General features: G+C 54.5%; 1 protein-coding gene across 3 annotated transcripts in view; it reads right to left on the bottom strand.

The window, feature by feature from the left end:
- RUNX3 (RUNX family transcription factor 3) overlaps positions 1-27,642 on the bottom strand; it is a 60,465-nt gene that overhangs the window by 20,353 nt on the left and 12,470 nt on the right. Inside the window, exons 1-4 of one of the 3 annotated variants that reach the window (XM_055800278.1) lie at positions 20,120-21,731; positions 18,954-19,110; positions 14,106-14,210; positions 10,641-11,719 (exon numbers count right to left, since the gene is read on the bottom strand). In XM_055800278.1, coding sequence (XP_055656253.1) covers positions 11,604-11,719; positions 14,106-14,210; positions 18,954-19,110; positions 20,120-21,322 — 1,581 coding nt within the window. In that variant the 5' untranslated portion in view covers positions 21,323-21,731 and the 3' untranslated portion in view covers positions 10,641-11,603. Of the gene's footprint in view, positions 1-10,640; positions 11,720-14,105; positions 14,211-18,953; positions 19,111-20,119; positions 21,732-27,642 lie in introns of those variants that run through there. The other 2 variants (XM_055800279.1, XM_005234130.3) reach the window with 2 other exon arrangements.

Here is a 27,642-nt window from a genome sequence, read left to right as displayed (position 1 = left end):
ACCACAAGAAAGCAATCAGCAGTGGATAAAACTCCATCTCAATGCACAAAAACACCTTTCAAATCCCTCTTGTAGCCCTCAAAATAGGTACTTCAGAGAGACGCGCCAATCCTCTACAGAGGGTTGAATTTTTTCCCAGTCTGAGAATCGGCGAGACTATCAAGTCCCAGCATGTGCTCCAGAAACAAGCCACATGTGAAACGCCCGCGTTATGGGAACAGCAGGTCTGTCCCTTACAGCAGATGTTGGGGTGGTTTCATCTTTGCATACCTCTAACACAACACATGAGCATCCCTCAGGTCTTCCCTGGAAACCCACCTCTGGCTCGAGACTCGCCATGGGGAATTCCCAGCCGAGAAGAACTTGGTGGAACCCCACAGCCAGTGGAAGAGGGAGGGGAGGACAGCGTGGAGATGGGAACTGGGCTGTCCACAGCTGGAAGGAACTCAAACATGATGTCTCCACAGAGGATGGTGGAGATCTCCACTGAGCTCCGGTGAGCAGCAGCAGCCAGCAAGTGCCAACGCTACTTCAGCCGGCTTCGAAAAGCTGAAGCCCAGAAGTTCACAGGAGGAAAACATTAGAAGGAACTGTCTCTTCTGCTGCCGAACAAAGTCAAGCACAGATAACTCGTTATTCACATGTTTGAAGTTGGCCTGCTTACGCCATTTGGAAAGAGAATCAGTCACGGCGAGGCTTTGCTTTGGTTTCCTCTGGCTTTCGTGAGACACTACCGCTACTGTCTTTCTCCAGCTTGGAGAGAAAGGGGAGTGTGTCGCAATGCGCCTCGGCTCGCATGTCCTGGCAGAGGATTTACACCGACTTGAACAACGAAAGGAAAATAATATTTAAGGGGGTGGGGGAGAGAATTACCAAAAAAAAAAAAAAAAATGCAAGCTGCTAATTTATAAAGCTTTTTTAGCTGGTGGTGGTCTGAGATGAATTGGCTGCCTCTAAAAGGATGAAAATAAATATCCCTCTTTTTGAAGGAAATAGGCTGGCTCCCAGCCAGCTGGCAGGAAGCACAGAGATATGTTGCATTTACAGTAGGTTTTTTACTGTCTGAAGCTCCAGCAGCGGCAGAGATGCTCGCTCTAGGCAGCCTGGTATTGATTAGCTGCCTTTGCAAGCCCCTAATCTCGTCTCGCTTCTGGGTTAGTCCCTTGACTTTGCCTCTGCCTCTCTCCCTGCCCACCCTGCCACGGGAGCCCTTGCAAGTGGGGCAGCTCCTGCTAAATCCTGTTGTGGTCCTTTATTGCACTGGGACACCCCAAAACTAAGCCCTCTGGAAGGAAAACAAAGCAGGGCATTAATTCAGTTATTTAAACAGAAATCCAGTTCCAGGTAGCAGTTCCAAAAGCTCCTGGGATGCGAGAGCTGTGGCCCATGTTCAAATCAAAAGGAACATCACGCCCAAATTTCCAATCACCTTCGGCACAAATTCCTGAAGGACACAGCTCCCCATTCCCAGGGTTTCAGAAGGGAGACGGAGTCTTTCTAGATATGCAAAGATACCTAAAACACTTCACAGCACAGGGAAAGCTGGGGGCACTCTCGGCGATACACTCGGTAAAATTTGTCAGGTTTAAGCATTTAGCCCACTCATGCCTTGCAGAAAAACCCCTGCAAGTGCTTTCCTGCATCTTTCCATCCTTAAAGACCTCTGAAAGCCTGACGCTGAGACAAGAGAGTGAATTAGGTGGGTTTTAAAAGTTTTGATTTGCAGACCTGAAAATCTCACGTCGAGTGTCACAAACCAGCAGATTGGTGCAGATCTGTGGGAAATACAGCAGCTTTCATACCAGGGTGCAAAAACCACCAACCTTGCTGACTTCTCTGCAGTTGCTCCCATTTCCAGGAAGGCAAAATTCATTTATGGGCTGTGGTCCAGTTCTCATGGAATTAGGCAAAACCCCCCGATTCAAAGATTTCAAAGCTGGGTGCTTGGGAGAAAGGAGATGGATCTCAAGTACATCCATCTGGTATTGCCTCAGTCACGTCTGAGATCAGATTTTCAACTGCATGTATTAGCTGTCACTACCTAGATCAGTGGAGTGATGCCAGTTTACAGTGAGTTAATGCCTGCTATCTAACAACTTGAAATGGAACCTGCGTGGCACCAGTATAGCTGGTTTTTCCCAGTTAATAACCTGTTCCATTAGGGCAAGCACATCAAATTCCTTCGGGTGACACTGGCTAAGGATACTCTGCCCAGGATGGGGAGGACCATCTGCTGGGTTCAGACCTGTGCAAGGAATGTGGTACAGCTAATGGGTATGAGCTGTACCTGACGCTGCGAGGCTGCCGGGCAGCCAGCTGGCTATGGCAGCTCTCAGTAACCCAGATCAGACCCAAACTTTCTCAGGGTCTGAGGATCTCGAGTGCTGGGTTTCCCCTTCACCCTAGGACAGAGCTGGAGCTGAGCCCTGACATTTGAATGCTAATATCCCCCGATCCCAGGATTAAGCTCCAAGCTCCATCTCCAGAGACTGGCTGGTATGTCCGATAATTACGGCTCCTGCCGAGCTTTGCCAGCACGCACAGCACAACGTGGAAGCAAGAGCCCAAGAGCAACGTGACCTGCACAGCACCCTTCATCCTTTCTGCAACACCGCTCTTCCAAAGCCAAAAAAGCGGAGCTGTGCACGAGCTAACTGCAGGCAGAGGGGCTGTGCCAGGCTCCGGGGCTGCCGAGCTGCTGCCGGCTCCTGCACGCAATTTCGGGATGTGCTCAGCTGGGAACCTCCGTGCGGGGAGGCACAGCAGCACGGGGCTGAGCTGCTCAGCACCTTCCTGCTGCCATCACCTTTGGTGCAAGGGCTCAGAGGATGAGACAGGCACCGGGGATGCTCTCTGCTTGCTCGGTCCCTCTTCTTCCTCCCCTGTCCCCTCCTCTCACACTACAGCGCGTAGATTCACTGGAAAGAGTAAAATAAAATAATGCAAAATCATGTCTAAGCACCTTCCGCTGCAGGATATGATTTATCTCTGGCTGATTGTAGAACAGGTGACTGGTCTCCGGCAGCGGAAGAGAAGGGTCTTAGGAACTACATTTCGTCTCACTCTGAGTCAAATCCTCTTCCTCCCTCTGCCACATCATTAAAGTGATTGGTTGTGCTGATAAGCCCTTTCGAGAGGGAGAAACAAGATGTGTCCTGCCCTGACATCTGATGTGATCTTGTGGTTTTGTTTGATAGTTCTGGTCCTTTAGCTGTTGTCTTCCCTGAAATGAAACTTGCCTTTTAGCACTGACTTTTCCCCCCCCCCCGCTCTTTTCCAATCTGTGACCCTCCGCACCGTCTCTCCGAGCTTGCAAATCCCACCCGAGGGAAGCAGGGCTGCACTTCATTGATAACCCTGCCACATGCAGTCTCAGCTACAGCATGATAAATTCTCACTGACAACAACCTCCACACACATGCAGTGCTCCTGCATCACCTGTTGCCCACCAAATTATTAGATCTGCTTTACAAACGGGTAAACTGAGGCACAGGGTAAAACATTGCCCCTTTGCAAAGGAGTGAAGCTCACCAACATCCTTGCCGCAGTGCTTACAAATACTCCTTTTTAGTGCTGACGTGTCCCATCACTTGCAAGCCATCCCAGCCCATCTGCCCCTTTGCACAGCTCCCTTTGGGCCGTGCTGCTGGACCCAGCGGGAATTTCTTTTGCTATTTATTTGTACAACACCTGGCACAACTCACCCTTGTGCCCAGCATCGAAACACCACCGACATCCTTCTGGAAGAAGCCTTCAGTGAAATTTAATTCTCCAAACATTCCCCATCTACCACAGGATCCTTTTGCTCCATTTTAACCTCTTCCAAATACACTATCAATGCCCACTTCTTCAATTCTGATTTATTTTCAAAGCCAGAGCAGAGGCAGGTATGCTTCTTCCACCCCAGCTGAGAATTGTGCCCTGGGGTTTTCCCGAAGCTTTCAAAAGCGGGAGGTGTCGCAACCAATTTCAACAAAGATTTCTTTGTACAATGCAAGCAAAAATAATTTCCCCATTCTGACTCCCAATAGTGTTTCGCTTAGAAAATACTGGTCATTTTTAAGTGAAATGATCTTGAAGTTATTATGCACCAAGTGATTATAAAAGGAGAGGTGGAATTTACTATATGGGGCAAATAAAATAATTAGAGGAGTGAATTTACCAGAGCCCATATAATTTTGGTTGCTCTATTAATACTTCTTTTGAGGCCGGGATGACAGCCTGGAGCTGTAACACCAAAGGCTCAGGTGATGCACACCCATTGCTTTGAGCACTGTCGGGCAACCTTTGTCCCCGCTCTGCTTTCCCCAGGGAATGCTGTGCAAGCCCCTGGCACCTGAGCATCCCCTGGGGCTCCCTGAGCCCTGCCAAGGGGCGAGCGGGTCCCGCATGATGCTGGGGGGTCTTGCAAAGCCCGACCCACACAAACCCAGTGCTGGGCTGCTTTTCTCCCGGAGGGATATTTATCCACCCACCCCTAGAGCCCCAATTCCCCCTCGTCTTGTCTTTGCAGGACTGGACCCCGAAGGGGTTAACTGGATAGCAGTGCCTATAAGAAATTAGAGGAGGAGGTAGTTTAACATAATTGCTTTCGATGCATGTATCAACAGCGTCCGAACTGCCTCTGCAAGAAAACAATGCCCTGGACGTCTCGGCAGATACCAAAGGGTGCAAATTTCCCCGCTGGGATCAAAACACATTAGCGATGGGAATACAAACAGAGAAACCCTCCTTCGCAGCAAGTACCGATTTGCAAGGGCTCCTGCACCAACGCAGAGCCCCGAGCCTCGCGCCGGCACCTCCTCATCACTCCCCACCCTGGGCCAGCTGCTGCCCCACCACTTCTGGGCCTCCTCCGTGCTCGTGCTCCGGGAGATGCGGGTTCAACCCTGTCCTCTGCCTCCTGCCCAGCCGCTCACTGCCAGGGCCCTGGTTCACAGGGTGTTACGGAGGTTTTTCAGGGATCTGGCAGATGGGGGATGAGAGCAGGCAGCGCACCGTGCCCCCCTCAAGCTGCCTGGGGGGGTGCGCAGTGGTGGCACCGATGCCGTGCCACCCGCCCAGCCCGCTCACGTTTGCTTTTCATTTGTCTCCATCCAAAATGCAAACGGGACAGGGAAAGGTGAGATGGAGCTGAACAGTCCCCGTGCAGGAGGGACGGAGCGGCCAGGGCTCGTGGGCACCGTCCATGCAAGTGCCCCATCCCAGGCGCCAACAACCCTAATGGCAGCTGAGGGGATAACACAAAAACCAGTGATAAAATTAAAATATTACAATCCCTTGCATTCTCACTGAGAATTTCCTGTGACTGCCTGGTTTCAGCACACCCCCAAAAAGCCTACGGCCCATCCAGAGCCCGTTGCTCTTCCAGGTAGGGCCCCCCACAGGGCTGGAACAATGTGGGGAGAAGCAGAGACCCACAGGCTCCGTCTGGCAAAACTAAAGGCTGGAGCACGGCTGGGATTAGCCTGGTATCCCCACGGATATCACGCCTGGGCCACGATGGGGAAGCACCATGGCAGGTGGCCCACCAGCCCCCAGGAGCAATGCCGAAGCCCCCAGGCAGTCGTACGGAGCCCCCCGGGTTTCTTCAAACACCCACCTCAGACGGCTGCAGCACACCCAGGGCAGAGAGTTCACGAGGAAGTGAGAAAGTGTCACTCAGGATTTCCTCCTCTTCCTCCCCAGGGAAGAGGACTGGTCTCCAGAAGTGGGAAATCAGCGTATTTTAAGCACCGCATTTTAAATTAGAACAAATTATAGTAATTTTACATCGACAAATAACTGTCCAGGAAGTGGTGAGGACATTTATTTATTTAAATGATCTTGTTGGTTTGATTGATTTAGCTGTCTTTTTTTTCCTTTTTTTTTCCCCCTCATATTTTTCCTTTTTCGTCACCATTTTCCCCCCCTCCTCTTTTATTTTTACTAATTCCCGGACAAACTGGGAAATGTCTGTGTATTTATATCTAGCTAAGGACAAGCAGGGGAATAAAACAAAAGACCCTAATAATACCCAAAACTATCACCCCACGGGAGCACTTCAGCACTGAGCCTGCTTTTAATTACAGAAACATCTCAAGTTCAAGTTTTATGTATCCCCACAAGGAAGCCTTTTTGCCAAGATAAAGATCTGAAGTCGTACAATACTGGCACAACGCAGCCCCCGTCCTGGGTCTCTATTTGAGCTTCTGAGAAGCACAAGACCCTCTAATAATTTATTCTCCCTTCTCCAAGCACTTGCCAAAGCCGTATCAAATCTCTGAGGGTAAAAGGCGCAGCAAAAACAGGATGTCACTGCCCTAGGCACACCGCAGACTGGGGGGGGTCTCAAAATTGCCTGTAGGACCACGGCAGCAGGGGATCATTTTGCCCTTGCTCCTCTTTGGCTCCCATCCCATAATCCCACCCACCTGCCCCACTCCCTGTTCTTCGTCCTCAGCTATTTTAGACTGTCCTTCACTGACTCGCACCTGCGGCTGCTGCTTGGTAGATCCTGATTTCCCCGTGTCCCTGGAATGGGAGAGCTACAGATTTTACTTTATTTCTCCAGATTCATGAAGCTGGCATCCTGGAAAGCCACGATGCATTGCCCCACACCTTCCCACACCCCACCGAGCTCTTCCAGGTCCCCGTCTCCTCTCAGAGTTGTTTCAAATCATAACAAAACTGTAAGACAGCCTTTTTTAGCCCCCTCCTCCCCTGCCCTGCGGAGGAAGCACGGTGTGGATTTACACAAACCTACAAGATTTACGCAGGTCCACGCAACAAAGCATCCTGAGACGGGTCGGACAAAACCCCCACCAGGCTGCGGGGGCAACCGACAGCTTTGCCGTGGGGTTCCTGGCATCGGCTCTGCTCCTCCCCGAGAGCGGCTCGGTCTTTACCAAAAGTGCTGCAATTTCCCCTCCGTGAAGCACAACGGCAGGGCCAGGATGGGAACTAATGGATCAGTCACTTTCCTCAAAGGTAACAGGCATGTTTCTGCTCCATCTTTCTTTCCCCCCCCCTCAAAACGGTGCAAACGAGAGAAGCCCTAAAGAGATGCTCTCAGTTACAAGCAATTACCAAGGAGGCACAAATCTCCCCAGAATCCATCAGTGCTTTTAAAGACATTGCAACCCCAAAGTGAGCAAGGAAATAACCACTGCTGCAATATATTAAACACATCATTTTATACTTTTGATGGCATTTAAGCCATGAAGGCATGAAAATACGATACTGCTAAAGGAATCGAGTTTGCTGTATCCCAGGAAAAACAAACAGGAGCACAGAAGTCCATGCCACGGGGAAGCCCCCACCTCTGAAACCCCCCAAATCTGAATGCTGCCACAGCGAGAGGGGCTGACTCTGCTCTTCAGCCTCCCCCAGCCACAGCACAGCCTCCGCTCTGGGCAAGCTGCCTTCGCCTCCAAATAAACACCCCTGCCACGCTTGGGGGCTGCGGAGCAGAGCGGAGCTGGTTTGGGGGTCGAGCCCGGTGCCGAGATGGTGTTGAGGAGTGACTGCTGACTGCGTGGATCAGTTCCACACGAGCTGACCAATTCCACACGTTTTGACCAATTCCACATGTGCAACTGTCCCGATTAAAGCACTGAAGCGTCCCAGCACATCCCACGGCAAATGCAAAACCCAGGTGCTTGGCCCCACATCTGCAGATTAAATTTGGCAGGATGGGAGGCTCAAACTAGGGCAGCATCATCTTACAGGGGATGCCTGGTGATTTCTGTTTGTCAGCAGCATACTGGGGTCTCTGTAGAGCTTATTCTGATGAAATATTTCACTAGGGGTGAAATATTGCACCTCTTTTCCCTTCCCTAAGTAAAACGGGGTTTCAGTTTTTGCTGTTTCTGGTAGTAAATCTCAGACTCATCTACAGCCACGAGGGATGGGGAAAGCAGCGGGGGGACCACTTGCCTTGCTAGCACGGTCCTGCGCACCATTTTTCTCTCTAGCCTCAAACTGGAGCATCCACTAGGAGTAAAAGGAAGAAAAAAAACCAAAACACCAAACCCACCGCACAGACTCCTCTGAGCTCAAGAAAAATGAATTCAGATACACCTTAATTAAAAAAAAAAAAAAAAAAAGTGAGAGAGGCTTTTCAGGGTGGTTGGCAGATGCACCTGGATGCGGGGAGCTGGGGCCAGCGAGGCGCTGGGCGTGGGATGAGAACAGAGATGGAGGCAGCGAGATAGGGGTGTGTGGGCAGCGGTGCCGAGGTGTGTCCGGGCTGGCGGGTCCGACACAGGACCGGGTGGTTCAGGGTGCTGCTTTTATCAGCACGGCCTCGAGATGGATAGAGAAGCCACAGCAAGGTATGTGTCATCCCCAGTAAGTGCTGATACAACGCTTTCTCCTCCCTGATTGCCACCTGGGCAGTGCAAGCGCTGCTGGAAGAAATGCCGTTGCAGCAGGTGCCCCAGCTCTGGGTGCCCCCTCCTCCCGCAGCCACCCCAGGACGCTGCTGTTGAGTGACAAAGCTATCTTCAGGCTGGATTTACAGACAGGATTTTCCCCTGTACAGTCAATCTTTCTTCCAGGTTTGGGTTTTTTTTTTTTTGTTTTGTTTTTGTTTTTTTTACCCCATACTTGAAGCCAAGACCCCCAATGCATAAGGCGCTCAAGGGCAGCCAGCACCCAAGCCAAAGCCTCGCACCCACTGCCTGCCAGCACCCTGGGGACACAGATATCACTAACACCTTGCACAGGCACCGACAAGGGAGTTTCCACCCTTTGCAAATCCCAAACTCTTAATTTCCCAGCCGAGAGCATGGGGCCAGGCTGCAGCTCAGGCTGATGTCACATGCAGGGGTCAGGTGGGGAGGGAAACCCTCACCCAGCTGAGGCTCTCAAAAATATGAAAGCAAAAAGCAGCGGTTCTTGGAAACGACTCAGAGCCGTGGGAGGTGAGAAGCCTTTCTACCCGCTGGCTACGTGCCGCGCGAGGTGGCAGTGGGTGCTCAGGGCCACGCTGGGAGCAGTGGCCGCTGGAGTGTCCCCTGTGGGGTGGCACCACTCCTGGCATGGCCCCATTGCTCCCTCCCCAGGGACATGGAGGGCAGGAAACCTACTGGGGAGGGAAGAGCGGCACGGAGGGGATTTGTGCCTGTGCAGGATGGGGACCCACCAGAAAAACCCTGCAGGGACAACACGGTGGGAGAAGGGGATACAAAATGCTCTTGCCTGGCTGGTGGTAGCCCAGCCACAAGCCCCCTCCATCCTGCTGCCCGAGCCAGCAGATGCTGCAGGGTGGGGACACACCGCTGGTCCTGTCACACCAAGCGAGGACACGACTGAAAGCACCGAATCTGGGACACACACCTGAAACAAGCAGGGCAGGAAGAGACCAAAAACCAGCACCGCCACAAGCATTCGCGCTGCTGCTGTGGCCAAGTGGGCAACAAGGGGGGGATACACAGGGACCCTGCTGCCCCATGCTCTTCAGACAGGGAAACCCAGGCTACAGCCCTCCCTTCCTCACACCTGTTTCATCATTCAGGACAGGACAGGAGAAAATTAAACCGCAACGTAAGAGCGGGGAGGTCCGTGGTGCCAGGCAAGGGCTGCAGCACCCAGTGCCTCGCTCCAGCATCCCGCTCCCTCCTCCACTCGCCTTCTTTGCTGGCCAGGGGAAGAAAACCAGCTCTGTTCACCCAAACTTCGGCAGCACTGAACCTCAGAAAGCAATTTTAAACTCAACGTGGTCCAAGCCCTCACCGTGTAAGCAGAAAAGACTCTGCATATCCTAGCGCTGCTGCCTTGCACCCCTTCCCACCACACCGGCATCGGCACACAGGGCTCCGTGCATGCTCGCAGCCAGAGGGATGGGTTTAGCCCAAACGAGCGTGGCTGAGTATAGATGTGCTTCCCCACAAGGGTTATGGTGAGTGATCAAGTCCTCCTGCTCTGCCCTTCCTCCTCAACGCAGCGGCCAGGACAGCAGGGATGGGATAGAAATCAGAAACAAGGGGTTAAGGGAAGAAGAGATTTCGGAAGGAGGGAGAGAGGTTAAGGAAGATGGAATGGCAGAAAAAAAAAAAAAAAAAAAAAAAAAAAAAAGTCAAGGATGGGGGGAAAGGCATTTAAAGAGAGGAAAAAAAAATTAAGAGAAAGAGACTTTGCACAAGAGTTCCCAGGAGATGGGCAGAAAGGGGCTGGTGCTGCAAAGGGGAGCCGGGAGGAGGAGAGCAGAAGTGACAGCAGAGAGAAGGCGAGAGCAGTGGGAAGGGAAGGGAAAGGGAAGGGAAGGCAGCCAGCAGGTGGGTGTGATGGGGGAGGCCCTGGAGATGCTCCCATTTACCCAGGAACAGACTAAACATCCCTGTATAGCTTCCAGCTATTCATTTTTCCATGTTCTGCTTCTTGTGGATTATTTTGCAAGCAGCTGTGGATGCGAGAGGGCTTTGCACCAGGGCTGCAGCTCGGCTGAGTTGGGTTCTTGCTAAATAAAGAACTGCAGAGAAAGGGAAAAAAAAAGAAGGAAATTCCACAGGAAGTTCAAATATTTTATTACTTCCTGTTTGTACAAAGTATGTCAACACTTGGCACCCGCTGCGCTATTTGTTTAGAGCTAAGGTGCCAACTTGACAGAATGTCCTTTTTCTCTCCAGATCTAACCCAGAAAGAGCTTGAGCATGCAAAAAAAAAAAAAAAAAAATTATATCTGGGAGGGAGCAGGACTCTGGGAGGGAGCTGCTTGATGGCTTGGGGATGCTCAGGGACTGTGGCAGCGCAGCCGAGAGCGGCTTGGCCAAAGCCACCGCTTTATCAGCCCTGGCACTGCTCCTCGCTTGGCTGTGGGTCCTTCAAAGGAATGTGCTTGGGGGTCCTCAGCACCATGGTCCAGCTCTCCTGGTCCCCCCCCCCCCCGGCTTCATCCCCCAGCCCCACAAGGGGCTCTGGTTGTTCTCCGCTTCCCTGCGATTTCTTCCCCATCTCAACTCAATTTAAACTCCTCAGAAGTTTTTCTGGGTGCAGCTTTAGTTAAAAGACTTGCTCAAGGGCTGAGATGAAGCGATGGGACAGGGGTGGAAGATGAATGGGATGCTCAGAGGTGGGGCGTGGAGCCCAGCCGCCTTTCTGGCCCAAAAACCCCACAAGAACGTTTGCTGGAGGAATTTCACTGCATCTGAGAAGACGATGCCCAGGGCTTTCCCAGGATACCAAGACAAATGGCCAATTCTTTCCACATTAAGGGTGCTTCTCTGCCCACTCACGCCAGCCCCACATCCAGCCTACAGTCCCAGCCAGCACTGATCCTGCTCAACAGGAGCCAACACACACTGTGTCCCACTCATTTGAGCACTACAGCCGAGAAGGGTGAAAAAAACCACATATATTTCTATGCATACACATATACATGCAGATATATACACACATACGTATGCGTTTACATACGTATATGCTTAAAAGTGTATACAATATATATATACACACACATAAAAATTGCAATTCTTCCTGGCAGCTCTCGCCTCTCAAAGCCAAGCAGGGGATGGCAGCGCGAGCCATGGTGTTTGGCCAAAGGTGGTTATTACTGGTTATTACTGGGCTCTGTCGGCTCCCATTGCTGGCGAGCCTGGTGGATGCCGGCGCACCAAGGGGTGCTATGCCGGAGAGCCACCCAGTGGCAGGATAACCAGGAAAACCACGGTGGTTTTCCATGAAGGAGCCCAGGTCATCTTGCAGCCGGTATTTCCACACCAAGGGTTTCTGCAGAGGACTGCAGAGAGGGAAGGGCAAAGGGCATTATGTAATTATATGTTTTAAAATTTCATGTTCATTAGAAAACGCAAACCAAACTGTGGCACAAAAAAAAAAAAAAAAAAAAGACTGTTTTAAATTATTTTTTTTTTTCATCTGGTGCAAGACACTGCATTTTCATCAATCACATAGTCAAGCCCCAGGGACAAACTAGGAGTCAAAATATGACCTTCACTGCCAACAAGTCTATGATCATCTGAAAAAATACAAAAAGCCCCACAACTTGGGTCTAAACTCCTTCAATCAGCAATTTATGGGCTGTAGGGATGGGGGAAGAGATCAACCTTTGGTGTCCACACAAGCTAAGGGCATAAGCAGCAACTAACCACCACACAGTCCTCCTCAAGGTGCCTACAACCCCAGCACAAACATTTTGAGGTCCACAAATCAGAGAAAAAAAAAAAAAAAAAGAAAAAGAAAGCAGTAAACTGCTGACCTTGCAGGCCAGGACGGCATCCCAGGGAGGGCATCCCTCAGGCACACCGAGGCAGAGCCAGGGCAAGCTGCTCCATCCTCCAGTTTTGCTTAATTATGCCAAACAGAGGCATGGCCCCAACCCAAAGAGCACAGGGCGAGCATGCCCACGGCTCAGCCCCCCAGCTCCCCGTCTGGCTGGGAAGCCGTCGCCTCTGTATCAGAAAATGTAAATGAAAGATCGGGAGCGATCAGCCGAGCTGTTGAAATTCAGGAGGAGCAGGTATGATTCAGCAGGGGTTTGGCGAGCACTGGCTATTGGTGAAGTCAGAGCAAACCAAACGCTCAGAGTAGCGACTATCTTACCTTGTATTATTATTTATGTATTCCTGATTATTATTATTATTAGAAAGGCGATCTGATGCAGCAGATAAAGGGCTGAGCCAAGAGTCAGGAGACCTGGTTTCTATTCCTGACCTGGGAGAGTTGTGAAACTCCCTGCCCAACCCTTCCCTGCTTTCCCCTCCCAGCCCCAGGCTGAGCCCATTCCTGGTGGCTGCAGCACCCACCACGACCCACGTTTGCTTGTTGCCACAGCCCCACAACAGGGACCTGCCTTGTGTTTCTGGCTTAAAAGAAAAACCAACAGCACAGCATCGCCTGGATTCCAGCTTTGCAAATCCAGCCCGGCGGCTCGACAGGCTCCCGTAAAGCTTTTCACGCTCCAAAATAAAAATCAAGGGGGAAGAAAAATCCAACAAACCCTGAAGCAAATAAAACTCCCTCACCGAGGTAACAGCCTCCACCTGGCCTGACATCAAGGGGCACCGATGGCCCAACGACAGCATCAACAGAAAATATTTTCTAAAGCATATTTAGAAGGATCAAACAGTTTCCCTTCAATTTGGGCACTGACAGCTTTACACGCAAAGGGAACAAACTCTGCTTTATAGTCCCCAGGGTGGTGCTGAGTGAGCAGGAAGGCAAAGTGGGAGCAAGAAGCTGGAGACTGAGGCCCTGGGGACAAGGCCCCACCACACAGGAGGTTCCACAGAGCAAATCCTACTCGTGGCAAAAGGAAAACTCCCCCACTGATGCCACCGGAGCCTTTCCTTGCACTCCTCGGATCACGGGCGATGCCAAGGTGAGCTCCAACCAGCCCAATGCCAAAAACCAACCCAGCGAGGGCGATTCACAGCCACCTTCACCAAGAGCCACCCTCAACCAGGAGGCACCGTCCTGCACCCAGGAGCACCTACTCGATCAAAACAGAAAGACATTTCTGCGGTTGACTCGTCTCTTTGGTTTTCTCAAGCAGCGCAGCCCCCGGCCGCGGGCACTGCCGGTCAGAGCCTTTGACAACCCAAAAACGAAACCACCGCTAACCAAAAGGGGAAGGTGCTCTCCTGGGCCCGTGCGGACAGACAGGCAAATACAAGCACAGGACGAAGGAAACCTGCAAACATTTTTAGCTTAAGAATCAGCAAACCAGCCTCCAAAGCCAGGCACAGCACCTCTGGCTTTGCATCCTCGCCAGCGATGCCCTGCACGCCACCAGGTGCAAGCTCTTTGTATTTTTGCTGTTGAAGCCTGAAGCGTTTTCCCTACATCCCACGTCCCACCCGTTTATAGCGGACTGGACCTATAAAACCATCCCTTCACGATGGGATACGGAGTGCAACAAGAGCAGGCAGCAGGCAGGGACCCACGCCGTGCTCTGCCATGCATAGAAAATAAAAGGAGCCAAGTCACACGGGCTCTCTCGGCCACGCCAATGCCAGCTCGTTAGCCCTGCACGCTGCAAACGATGCCTGCCCTGCCTGGCTTTGCCTGGCTGCAGGGGCAACCTGCATCCTTTGGCCACAGAGAGCTCAGCCCCCCACACGCCCCCTTCGCTGCTCAGCGGCTGCCAAATAAAACACATCACTTACTTCGTGGCTCCCGGGGTCCGTCTACGGTCACTTTAATGGCTCGGTGATAGGTAGCGACTTGGGTGGGGTTGGTGAAGACGGTGATCGTCAGGGTAAAGCTTTTTCCTAAGGAGGGCGAAGCGGGGAAAAAAATAAAAACACACATCAACGAGAGAAATGAGGGTATTCATGTGGGTTCAGCCCTTGTGGGAGAGAAAGGCTCCTGCTGGAGCAAGCTCAGACACAAATATCCACATCCACCGAACTCCAACACACACATCATTTAATTTTATGAGACATTATTGCCGAGACACAAAGCTCGGCCGGCTCCCGCTGGGGTTCAGCTGGCTGCAGCAGAGACAGGCTTGGACCCAGTTCAGAGCGGGAGCCAAGACCTTCCTGGATGGAAAAGTCACTTGTGTCCCCAGTCCCCCCTGCCCTGTCCCCATATCGACCCCTCCACCCACAGCAGCTTCCTGGTGCTTTCCCGGATGCTTCCCCTTTTCCCATGGGAATCCGACACACAATGCTGGATGCGGGACCCCCTCTGCAGGGGACTGATTTGGGTCCTGGCACCCATGGGATGGTCCTGCAGGAGCAAGCTGGTGAGATGGCATTGGTCTGCAGGTGATGGGTGCTGGCATCCGCAGGGGAATCCTGGTGGCTTTGGCCCTGTGGCTGCACCCACCCCGGGGACGTTTGGTGGGGAGCTGCGCCGCGGTCACATGGGCACCCACAACCCATGTATGGGGGCCAGAAATTGGAAACAACAAAAACCAGAATAGAGCCAGCCAGCTTTGGCCACCAAAGTGGCCACCAGAGAGGTGGTCCCACTGGCTGCGGGGACCATACCCTGCTCCCAGCCCTGACGAGAGAGCAGGAACCCACTGCTGGGAAAGAGTTCAGATGCCATCACGGGGGCTTTTGGAGATGCTTTTGAAGCACCGAGCTTGTAATCTTTTTTTTTTTTTAAATAAAAAAAAATAAGAAAAAATGGTAGAGCAGCTAAAGGCTCTTGGGAGCCCAGTTTTGCAAGAACACAACAGTGACCCCTTGCCTCAGCAGAACAAGTTTCCACCCGCAGCCCGAACACAGTTTTGGCACTGGAGGGTGTTATCACACCTGCACCCTGGTACCACCCTGCTCTCCTCTCCCAGCACCCACCCCGACCCCAAACCCATTCACCTCCTGCGGCCTCAGCACCCCCACCCCAGACCCTCTGCCCTCTCCTTGCCCATCATCGGCTGCCATCGCCTGCTCGATGCCTCTGCTCTCCCGCAGCCTCCAAGGTTCAGGAATCCCTTGGTAAAGGTAAAGGGTAAAGGGGGAAGGTTGCAAACGCTAGGGAGCAAACCACTCTAACCAGCCCCCCAAGAGCAACCACTGTGGGATTTCAAAGGTATCGAGTATTTCAGAGGTATAAACCCCAGAAGGAATACGGCTGGAAATGCCCGTGCAATAGCCCTCAACTCCTCCAGCCTTTATTTCACAAATATATGCAGGAAGAAACCACCTCCTTTCCCTTTTCCCTAAAGGGATTAGGGGTTTTCAGATCCTGACCATCACCTATCTACAGAGTTGGACCTGAGAATACCCATAGCAAAACAAAATCGTATTTATACAGCTAGAAGGAAAAAAAGAATACACATAAAAATGAAATTATCTCTGCTGGAGAACATCCTGCAATTATCCCAGGTGGGAGAGTCGTGGGGAAGGGAGCAAAACAGCAAAAATCTGGCTTTAAAGGAGAGAGCAAGCATCAATCCCTCCCTAGCCTCAGCATTTAAACCAGGACTAAACAGCGCACAAACCTTCAGCTCATTTTTCTGCACAAAAAGGACTTTTCCTTTTTTAACCTTCCCAAATACAATTTTAATCCCCACTGTCACGCTGACAACCTGCACGGAAGAGCCGTGCTGCCACAGCCTGCGGAGCACGAAGGCTCCCAGGCGCCTGCACGGCCACATAAAACCCAACCAACACGAAGTATTTGTTGGCAAAACGTTTGCAGAACCAGAGCACAGGGATGAGGATTATTAGGAGCAATTATTTAGGAAATTCCGCGGGAGGAGAGGCAAGGGAAGGAGCCCCTTTGCATGCGAGGGGAGCAGGCAGCGTGCAGGCAAGCCCAGCGTGAGACACAGAACACGGAGCCCAGCAGCTCTGTGCCCGGCTCCCCTACTTGCTGCTGCATCTGATTTTTTTTTTTTTTTTTTAAATAATTTTTTCATCCTCCACGTGAAATAATTTCCCTGCATTTCTGTTCCCCACCCCTGCACGCTGCAGACAGGAATCCCTCTCCAGGGAGGACGGCCGCTCCGTGGAGCCAGCCAGGCCGTTTCTGTGTCTCTGAACAGCTCTCAAAAAAATCCTCCCACGAATCGAAAATGACAATTATTACTTAGCATCATTTTTACTCATTTCCCGCCTTCTCGGGAAGCTGGGCTGAAGTTACTCATTCCCACCCTGCCCCGGCCGCAGTTCGCTGGCTGCGTGGGGCTGGATCCCAGCTCCTGGGTGGGTTTGGGAGGACGCGCGACTCTGGGGGATGCTCCGGGGTGGTGGTGGGGGGGGAGTGTGTGAGGTTATTCCAGCTGGGAGAGCAGGTGGTGGGGTGCAGCAGCATCACAGCACCCCGCTGGCCTTGGCTTTCATTTTACACAGTACAATGAGCAGAAAAGGGGGGTTAATTTTTTTTTTTTTTTTTTTTTTTTTTGTGAAGCCAGGGGGAAACTGGTCCTTCTTCCCTCCCTTTGTCTTCCACATGGAGATGGTAATTTTAGGGGTGGGGGGTAGGGCGTAAGGACTTGTTCTTCCCAGCTCACAGTGCCGGGGAACAATCCCAGACACGTTACTACTAAAAAATACCCAAATCTGAACTATTTCAAGTCCTGTTTTCAAAACGAGAGCCTCTCTGCTTCCAATTTTCCAGGGCTCCTGCAGCTCAGGCACACGTACGGGCTGCTCACGGCGGGCAGACCGCATGTGTTTACAGATGCACACGTCCACACATCGGATTTACACAAACATTTCTACGCAGACACACAGAGCTCTGCTCCACCAAAACATTTTGCAACGAAGCCACATTTCTGCCAGAATAAATTCAACCAGCACCAGGCTTTCAGAGATTAAACCAAACAGGGGAAAGCAAGTGTGACACCCAGAATAAAAATTCAATAAAAACGATTTTTCACACTAAATCGGTTTGAAAGAGCCCGTTCTGGGCCAGCACGGCCGTACGCGGGGAGCTAAGCACACGCTTCACGCTGCGAGAAAACCCCACTGCGCCGCCTTCACGCCAGCCCCAGGGAGCCCTGACAAGGTTATGCCTTTGCAAATATTACACAGCCTCATTCCACAAGAATATGTATATAGAGATATAAAAAAAAAATATTCAACTCAGCACTTGAGTTACGCTCCCCACGCCAAAGCCTGTTAGCGGCAGCGGAGGTTTTCCACTGCTGTAATGAGTATTTGCCCGGACTCTGCCGGAGGAAGGAGACTCTTCACCCAAGTGCTTTCCAAAACTGTAAACTACTGTTAATTCAGAGCTTGGGAATGCAAAGGAATTAAGTTAATAATGAATTCAAGAATCAAGCTGAGATTGGGTTGCATTCAGTTTGGAAATTTGTGTAAGGAGGATGAAAAAAAAAAAAAAACCAACCCAACACACACACACAGAAAGAAAAGAGTCTAAGAGAATAATTGATTACAGAAATGAAAGCTTAATTCATAAAAGAAAAACATTTTCCATCCATCAACCTGCAACCAGTTAAGTGCAGAGTTTTAAAGAAACTGCAACATGGAGAAGGAGCCAACAGGAAAAAGGAAATGTATGAAAGAATGTAAACTATTCAAGTTTCATAAAGAGGAACAAGTAAACAGTTATTACATGCAAATAATTCCTAACATCACTGCTTTTAATTAATGCAGAGAAGTCAAAATATATCTGACATTGTGCATGTATGTTCGAAGCCGTTGAGAAAATGCTGCCACATGGTCACTGAAATACAGTATTCTTATTTTGGTTTAAATGAACAGTTAAGTGCTTCGAGCTGCAGCGTTTATAAGGCTGATGAAACGCTGAAATTCTATTGATACTCATTGAAATTCAGGTCTGCGAGGGACCAGTCAGGAGGGAAGGGCACCCCGACACCCATTGGCGTTCAGCATTTTGGGGATTTATTTCCCTCTCCCCCGATGGCACAGCCCGACCCCCTTGACGGTTTGTTTTGAAAAACCCAGCAGTGTGACCCGTTCAAAGCTGGATGACAGAGCCAACCTCTACAGCCCCAAAGCTCCGTTTCTGTCCCACTTCTCCATGCAACAAGCGTGGAGAAAACGAGTGAAACTGCCCTGCGCCCGCATCTCCCGACCGACCGAGCCTCTCCGCACCCTGCCCACGGCATGCCCCTCATGCCAAGCACCAGGCTATTATTTTACTTGAAAAATAGTGAAAATCAAATTTTAAAAAATTAGAAAACAACCAAAACCCACCGAGCTGCCCAGGTGGGTTATTGCCCCTGAGCACATTCACCTGCGGAGGGGACACACCGAGCACACACCGCCTCCTTTTATCTCGCTGAGGAGAGAAATTCGGCAGAATTTGAGTTTGGGCTGCCTCGCCCCACCGCCGAGGCTTTATTAATAAGGGGGTTTTAAGTTTTTTTTCCCCCGCACCACGGCAGCAGACGAAGCACCGCTCCCGCATCCCTCCCGCATCCCGCGCGGTTCCTCCCTACACAAGCCCAATCCGCAACAACGAAACCACCAGCCGTTAAAATAAAACAAAACAAAACTCAATATTGGTTTTCTTTTCTAAAAAGGCAAATAATAAAAAAAAGCAACCATTTCCTGGCCGGTACCTACCCCTGCCGCTTCTCCCAACAAATCTGAGGTCGTTAAATCTTGCTACTTGGTTTTTCATCACGGCGGAGGCGTTGCGGAGCTCTGCCGAGTAATTTTCATCGTTCCCTGCCATCACCGTGACCACGGTCCCATCGGGCACATCTCCGAGGGCTACGACCTAGGGCAGGACGAAAGGATTTTAGGCTAAAATTAACTGCGGGCAGAACTAACCTGCCCTACGGTGTGCGTGTCTCCCCCCCAGCCCCGTCTAAATCCTTCCCCTCAAAAACCAAAGCAAAACCAAAAGCAAGCCGAACCCCCGAGGAAGGCTGAAAACTCGGAGGGGAACGGGGAAAATGAGTTAAAAAAGGGGTTAAAGGGAGAGAGGGGCTTCCGCGGGGGAGGGCGGGGGGGTCAGGCCGCGTTCGGCCCCGCTGGGGGTGTTTGTGCTTTTATTTTTGTTTGATTTTTGGGGGAAAAAGCGCGGCCAAGCGCGGAGCTGCGCGCCCAGCCCGGCCGCGGCGGGGAGCGCGGAACCCGCGGGTGAGGGGGTGGGAAAGCCCTCACCCCCCACCCCCACCCCCCGGCCCGGGGAGCAGCCCCGAGCCCCCGGCACCAGGACCCGGTGGGCAACCCCCACCTCCGCAGCCCTGCCGGGCTTCCCGGGCCCCCGCTGCCGGCCTGCCCGGCTCCCCCCACCGCTGGGTTTCGGCTTCGCTCCCCCCAGCCCCGCTGCCCCCAGCCCAGCCCCGGCAGCGCCCGGCCCGGGGGCGCCCCGTCGGGTCACGCCGTCCCGCGGGAGCGGAGCCGGGGAGCCCGGGCAGCGCAGCCCGGTGCCGACGCTTCAGCTCTTCGCTTTCTTTTTTTTTGCAGATTAGATCTGCCTTCCCTGCCTCTCTCCCTCTCCCAGAAAGGTAATTAACCTCCACTCTCATTAAACTTCAAAGTTGCCTGAGAGCTCCTAACTGTACGGAATATCTAAGATGCTGTGACCGCGGGGCAATGCGGAGACGATTAAAAATAATAAACCGAGCTCCCTTGAAGGTGATGTCAGGAGCGAGCTGAAGCGAAAGGGGTGGAGGGAAAGAGGCGAGTGGGTCGGGGCAGAGGGCAAGCACAGAGCCGGTCCCTGCGAGCCACCGGGGCCACCCGCCCGGCAGCAACTCGCCCCGGAGCTCCCGGCTTACCTTGAAGGCGACGGGCAGAGTCTTGTTGCACCTCCAGTGGGACGGCAGCACCGAGCACAAGAAGTTGGGGCTGTCGGTGCGCACCAGCTCGCCGGCGTGGTCGGCCAGTACATCCACGACGGAGCGGACCTCGGGGCGGGCCCGGGCTCCCGGGGCGGGCGCCCCCAGCGCCCCGCTGTTCTCGCCCATCTTACCGCAGGGGAAGGCCGTGGAGGGGGGTGTGAAGCGCCTGCTGGTGCTCGGGTCTACGGGAATACGCATCACAACGGCGGGCGTCAGGGAGCCGCCGCGGCCGGGGGGGACGAGGAGGGACCCGGCGGGGCCCGGTGCCCACCGCTCGGCAGCGGCGCGGCTCGGTGGGGGGGCGCGGCGGGGGCAGCGGCGGCCGGGCCCCGCGCTGCCTCGCTCCGTCCCGGCAGATCGCCGTCCTCGGCGGGGCGGCTCGGGTAAAGCGGGGCGGGGTGTCCGCTCCCGCCCGGCTCCGGGCTTCGCTCCCGGTGGTTTCGCTGCGGTCCCGTCCGCCCCGCCCGGGGAAAGGCGGCGCGGAGCCCCGGCAGAGCCACGTCGCGGCCGGGCGCCCTCGGCTGCTAGCGGGTCCCCTCCTCCGGGCGGCCCCGAAACCAGCTCCCAAGTGTCAGCCGCGCCGCCCGGTACCGTATTTACTGCCGGCCCCGGGGGGGCGGGCCGCGCCCTGACGGACGGGGCGCCGCGCCAATGGAGGGGCCGCGGGGGGCCTTCTCCCCGCCCACCACCCTGCTCCTGAGGGGCGAAGGGGCGGGGAAATGCGGGGAGGGGCGTGGTCTCCTCGAAAAGGGCGTGACCAAAGGGACCCACGCCCTCCCCCTGAGCTGGACCGGCGGGGCGGGCGCACGTCGGGGCCCCGGTGGCTTCTAGCCGCCGCCGCCGCCGGAGGGCTGTGGGGCGCGATGGGGACGGTTTGGGGCCGAGGCCGAGAGCGGCCGGGGATGCAGCGAGGCCCCACCGCCTCCCCGCCGCGGAGCGCTCCCGCTGCCGCCTCCCGCGGGGGCTCGACCGTGGCGGGACGGAGCGGGGGGGAGCGGGGGCCGTTGGGGCAGGCGCTGGGGACCATCGGCACACGCGTGCCCGACGGAGGGGGAGGGGGGGCGGCAGGCCCCACGGCCTGCGCTGAAAACCGCTGCTCCCCAGCTTGCCCCCCCCTAAAAAAACCCCAACCGTCTCCATCCCCGGCCGTCCCGGGGCGCCCGCAGCGCCCAGCGCCTCCGGCAGCTCCACCGGGGCTGCGGCTGCGGGCAGGGCCGGCGGCCTCGGCCGGAATCGTTGGCGAGAAAATTCGTGGCGAAGCCACCGGTTCTGCGGGAAGAGAACGAAAGTGGCGGTTCGCTCCACTCCGCGGCTGCCCGCGGAGCCCCGGCCGCGGCACCGCCGAACCAAGGGGCGGGCGGGGGCAGAATCGGGGGGGCGAGGCGGGGGCAGAGCCGGGGGGGCCCCGCTGCCCGGTTGCTCCCGGCGGGGCTGAGCTCCGCCCGCCCCTGCCGTTCAGCGACCGGGACGGCCCCGTCTGAGCGGAGCCGGCCGGGCTGCAGCGTTCCCGGCTGCGCGGTGTGAAACGCAGTTTTCCTTAAGACAAGCAAAAAAAACCCCAAAACCCTAAAACCAAACCCCAAACCCCAAAACCCCAACAGCAAAAATATCCCCCTTTTTCCTGAATTCCCTCCACAAACTAATGAAGCATTTTCCTCCGCAAGCCGCAGTGCCCGGAGGGGCCAGCCCGGCCCGCGCTCCGCGTCCCGCTGCTCGCCAGACCCCGAAAAAACTCGGTTTTGTTAAAAAAAAAAAAAAAAAAGGTAGATATCTCTATATATTATTATTATTTTTACCCAAGAGGAGGGGAGATTCTCTGGCTGCTCCCCCCCCCGGGAGAGCAGCCGGGCCCCCGCGGAGCCGCGCCGGGCGAGGCGGCTCCGTCGAGCCGGTGCCGGGGGCAGCGCCGCGCGCAGGCGGCCCCGAGGGGGAGGGGGCCGCGGCCGCCAGCCCCGCACGTCGGGCGGCCCCCGCGGTTACCGGCGCTGGATCCTGCCCTTTTTAGGTGAAAGCGGCCACGGGTTTGGTTCTATTTTTCGCCCCCCTTTCAGCAGCGGGACGGGGGCACACAAAACCCAGAGCCTCGGGCGGGGAGAACCGACCCATGGTCCCACGGCGGGTTTTGCCGCCGGTTCGGCACGTCCCCATCCCGGTGTGTCCCCCCACCCCGCGCCGGTGTCCCCCTCCCCCCGAGGGAGGGGACGGGGAGCAGCACCGCACATGCGCGGCGAGGGTGTAGTGCGGCGGCGCAGCCGCTAGTTGGCGCCAGGGGTCCGCGACGGGGCGGCCCGGGCGCTGCTGATCCCCCCACGGGCTCAGCTGAGCCCCCCACGGGCGCTGCTGACCCCCCAACAGGCACTGCTGACCCCCCCACGGGCTCTGCTGGGCCCCTCACGGGCTCTTCTGACCCCCCCACGGGCTCTGCTGACCCCTCCACGGGCGCTACTGCCCCCACCCCTCACGGGCTCTGCCCGTCCCGTCCCCCCCCCCCCCGCGCCGGCCTCTGAACCGACCGCCCTTGCCCCAGCTGCACCCCTGGGCAGCCCCAGGGGTGTCACCCACTCCTCCTCCCCCCCCCCCCCCCCCTTCAGAGATGCAGCCCTGGGGTGGTACAGGGTGGGGGGACGATGCTGGCTGCCCACCCTGTCCTGCAAGCATCCATGGGGTGGTTTCAGGCTCGGTCCCAGCAGCGCAGCTGTCTCCCTGCAGTATGGTGGTTGCTTCCAGGTTTAAATTCCCTCCTTCTCCTGCTTCGGTGGCTTTGTCCATTCCATGTCCACTCACAGCCCTGCTGTCTACAAATCTCTCTAACCCATTTTTTATACTGGGAGCAACCTGTTGGAAAGGGCCCCTCATTACATCGCCTCGGGGTCCTCGAAGCAACATAGCACTCCCTGCCAAAGTACCCTGGCTGAGGATGCGCCTGCATCCCCAAGTACCCACGCAATCCCAGGTGCGCAGGGTACTGCATCCCGCTCTATCCAAAAGCCGCCCTCTCCAGCACCCTCTGGCCTCCCACCCCTGCTGCTTCTTGACTTCAGGGTGCTGGGATGCAGACTTACCCCCATAACCCGCTGCACAGCCCCCTGCTTCCCTGTCGTGTCGGTGCAAAGCCAGTTGCCAGCTGGCAGCGATATAAAACAAGACGCCAACCACACCGAGCAGTGGCGAACTGGGCTTCCCCCAGCCCCAAACTGGGTGGTGACCCCCAGAGGTGCAGAGCTTGCTTCTGCAAGGAGGGGTTGAGGTGAGCAAAGCTACCCCAGAGCCACGGGCACCCATCCTGCTGTGCCCTCACGGGAATTAGCTTTCCTTTGGATCATCCTTTCCAGCAGAGCCGGAGTCAGAGACTCGGGCAGGGGGCAAACGTCACACCGCTCTGGTCCTCCACAAACTACGAGACATCGACACATGGGGATTATTCCTCCGCTACCCTCCCCGTGCTCCAGGGGAGGTTAATAAGAGGATAAGACCCAGGATTTGTATGGGCCTCTTTGCAAATACTTAAAAGCTACTGTTCGCATTGCGGGGAGGTCAGCGGCTCTTTAAATCATTACTCACTGGGACTGCTTCCCTTACAGGCTCCTCTGGAGTTTTTAATTCATTTGAGCTGCTCTTTAGCAGCAGAGCCACTCGTTTCGACGGCAAGGAAGTGAGCGCAGAGGCTTAGAGGAAGCTTTCTATTAAAAATTCATCGCAAACCCTGCCTCAGAGCTCTCAGGAGCACAGCGCTCAGTAGGGCCATGCGGGTGTCTGGATCTGTTTTGTAGCGAAGGGAAGGGGATCTGAGAGCAGCACGCAGGGAGGGAGCGTGCTAGTCATTCATAAATCAAACAACAGATGCTGGGTCCAATGGGGTGCACCATGGTGACAATTTTTAACCCCTGATCGTCGCCGCTAAAACGGGCTCCCATGGGGCAATTATGGGCACTGCAGGCAGAGGTTCCTGCGGGAGGAAGCTGTGGGGCTCAAGGGAAGAAATAAGGGGAAACGGGGGAGGGGGGGAGAAAAGGCAGTGGCTGCCCCAGACATAAATCAGGGGAAGCCTGGGCTCGGGCGAGCCACCAGCAGCGGGAGCAGCCTGTTGACGACTCCAGCAGGGCTGCACCGGGCTCTGCTCAGCACTGCTGGCCCCGGGGTTGGGTGATGCCCGTGGTGGGGGAACCCATCCCAGCACCCGCTCCCAAGGCCAGGGCTGCAGCATGACATCAAATCCTGAGCCGGGACATCCATTAACCCCACGGGAGCTGCGGCTGCCAGGTTCCACCTTGCTGTCTGCCTACGCAGCCCCAGCATCCAGGATCCTTGCTTGAGGCAGCAAGAGGAGGAGGAGAAGCAAGACTTTAGCAAGAGTTTCAGATCCTGGCATGAAATGCTGTCACCGGGGAAGATCAATGTTAGATTCCCACCTGGTTGCCCGGGGCCGAGTTTCATTCAGCTTTGTTTGAATGACTAGAAAAGGCCATCGCAGGAGAAGTGCCCGTTGACTCTTCTTACAGCTTTGGGGCTTGCCTGTCCTTCCAGTTCTCCCCATTTTATACCAGTGTACTTTATTACCAGCCCTCATTTCCATCAGCGTCCCCAGTGGGACACTCCACGTGTGTTGCACCTGCACCCACATCCTTGGCCACGCAGTGACTGGAGCAGTGAGCCCCAGGCACAGGCGCTGGAGTGGACCAGGAGCAATGCTGCTGCTCTGGGGGGATTTATCCTCCCTCCCACAGTGTGCCCAGGGAGCTGGGACCCACACTGTCCTGGCACCAGCCTTTGGCTGGCACCCTGCACTCTGGGTGCAGAGCAAATACTCGAGCGTGTGCGGCACCGACGGGATGAGACGGCGTTTTCACAAGCTGCAAAGTGACTTAGGAGCACGAGTGCAATTGACGTGAATCCTGCGGTTCTGAGGTCACGAAAGTGCCTTTCTTCATTGTTCAGGACGGCGATTCTCCTCTCCCCACACCGGCCCGACAATGAGGAGCATGCTCAGGGCTCACATCCTCTGTGCTATTGATAGCATGGACGAGCTTTTTGGAGCGTGGGTCCCATCTGCCACTTCCACTCCTTTTTAAAAGATCCTAATGACTGTCAGATCCTTTTAGTTCTTAATTAATTTCAGAGTTCAACTGCAAATAGGAAACAAGGCAGCTTTTGCCCTTACGCATATGAATATTACTGTTCCATTTAATGTGGTTACTGGTGGAATGCTGTTATTCATTCCTGCCTGCAATAAAAGCCACATGTTTTTAAAACTTTGCACTTGAAAAAACTTTTAGGAAAGAAATCAAGTATGTTTTGTATGCATGGCATGAGATAAAAACTAGTCATAAATATTCAAAGAACAGTTAGAGCTTTATGCTTGATTTAAACAAGTGAACAGAGAAGTACGACGGTTGGAGTAAGTGGAGAATGAAAGCCCAATGCTCCTTTAAGAATGTGCTTATGCAGAGAAAAGGAACTATTCATGCAAAGGTTATGGAGCACCTAAGGACATCCCATCTCCTCCAAAAATGCCCAAAGGTGGATAGAACAACTGGAAACATTGGGCTTTGTTCAGAGCTGTTCAAGTTCATGGGAGTTTTTCTCTCTTCAGGGGTTTCGGAGGGGTTTTAAGGGGGCACGACACCTCCTGCCAGACCCTACGGGCAATGAGGACTCTTCTTGCATCAAGACATCTCCAGCGTGTCCATTCCCTATGCTGGAAAGCAGATGGTTGAAGTCATGGTGAGCATTTTGTGGGGCTCCTGGGACCCCTGGACAGCCCCTTCCCCAGAGCCCCTGGAGCCCAGCCCAGCCAAAACCAGGAGGGAAGGGACCGAGCACCGGGGCCAGCGGTCGCAGCCATCCCAGGGCGGTGCCCAGCCTTTCAAAACCCAAAACGCGACAGGGGGAGAAATAAAAAAAATTCCAAAGGAAAGAAAAAGGGGAAACGTCTGGATGGTGGAAAGAGGAACTGAAAGGCACATGACGACGAGAAAAGTACAACGGGGTGGATGCAGGAAAACACGATATAATTTCTAATTGCAAGGAGAGACGTTCACAGGAGTTGCTGTCACGGAAGGGGTTCCGAGTAGAGCGCAGAGAGCCAGGGCACAGGGAAATCCTCCTGCACGTGCTGAGCAAAGCACTCTTGCGACACGAAAGAGGCTGCAGAAAGCCGTTTCTTGCCTCGGAAAATCGCTGTGCGTTCACTAAACTGCCCCATCGCTTGTCCCCATCGCCAGTGGGGTGGGAAAACTGGCCTCCCGTCCCCGTGCAGTGGCTGAACATCCAATGGTGTTTCCCTAAGAGCATTTTTCAATGCTGCTCCCTACAGCCTGGCCCAAAATGTTGGGGTGATGGTGGGTATCAAAGGGGTGCTCAGCGCTCCCTGAGGTTTGCAGGACAGCAGGGAGCCTGCAGGGACTCTGGGGAAGGGTCTTGCATCCACACACAGAAACAGCGGCTGGGGTACGTGCTCAAGCCCTGACGGGGTGAAGCGAGGCTGCACCGGGCACCGGCTGCCAACGGGTCCCTTTGGGGATGTCAGACATGACGAGAGAAAGCAAAGCTGGGGAACCCCTCACGTTCCCACACATCCACCTGCCGCCCTGCGAAGGGCACCCAGCTGTGAGCAGATCTCAGCCGAAGGTGTAGCTGCTTCAGGGCTGCAGTGTCAGCAAATTCCTCTTGGATGTGGGGACAGAAACGGGGCAGGAGGGGGTGGCAGCTGCCTGCGACCACCGCTGGCATCAGACAGGGAACTTGTTTCCTTTTGGGGTCAGGTCTGATAGAGCATCTTAGGGTCACGTCTCAGCAAAAAGCAGCTTTACAGGCAAGTGCGAACACACCGTAGCTGTTTAACTTCCCTGTTGGCCATCAGCACTGCAAAGAGAACCAGCCTGGTCACGCTGAGGGCACCCCACTGATTCCAGACCACACCGGACACCCCTTTAACCAGGCAGACCACAGATGTGCTTTCTGCAGTAGCCTCGTGCATCGTTTGCATCTTGCTCCGGACAGGATGACGGGGTCGTGCCGCCTCACGCTGACCGGCCACAGGGCAACGGAGGTGCCTCGTGGCAGCTTTGCTGAATTTCCCAAACCCTCCCTGGAATGTCTTCTTGCTGGAGGTGGAGAGTTTCTCCCCAAACCTCAGCCTGTGACACCTTGCTGGGAGAGCTGCTGGCATGCCTGTGGTGGCTCTTGGTGACACCAGGGCATCTCGTCCCCACCCGCCTCAGCCCCAACACTCTCCCCATCTTCCCCCCAAGGTGGTCACCCCATTTCTTTTCCCTGGGATGGGTTGAGCCCTGACAGTGGCAAAGCCGGTGGGTTGGGAGGAACGCAGATCACAGGAGGTGACTTATAAATGCGCCGTTTATAAACGTGCCTAATCCAGCAGCTTCCATCCGCACGAGGGTTTTCCCCACCTGTCTGCAGGCAGATGAGCTTTGCAGAGTGGTGCCAGCACAGGGTGGCTG

This window comes from Falco peregrinus, chromosome 3, assembly GCF_023634155.1.
Source record: "Falco peregrinus isolate bFalPer1 chromosome 3, bFalPer1.pri, whole genome shotgun sequence".
Classification (NCBI taxonomy): domain Eukaryota; kingdom Metazoa; phylum Chordata; class Aves; order Falconiformes; family Falconidae; genus Falco; species Falco peregrinus.
This window is presented reverse-complemented; position numbering and strand designations above follow the sequence as displayed.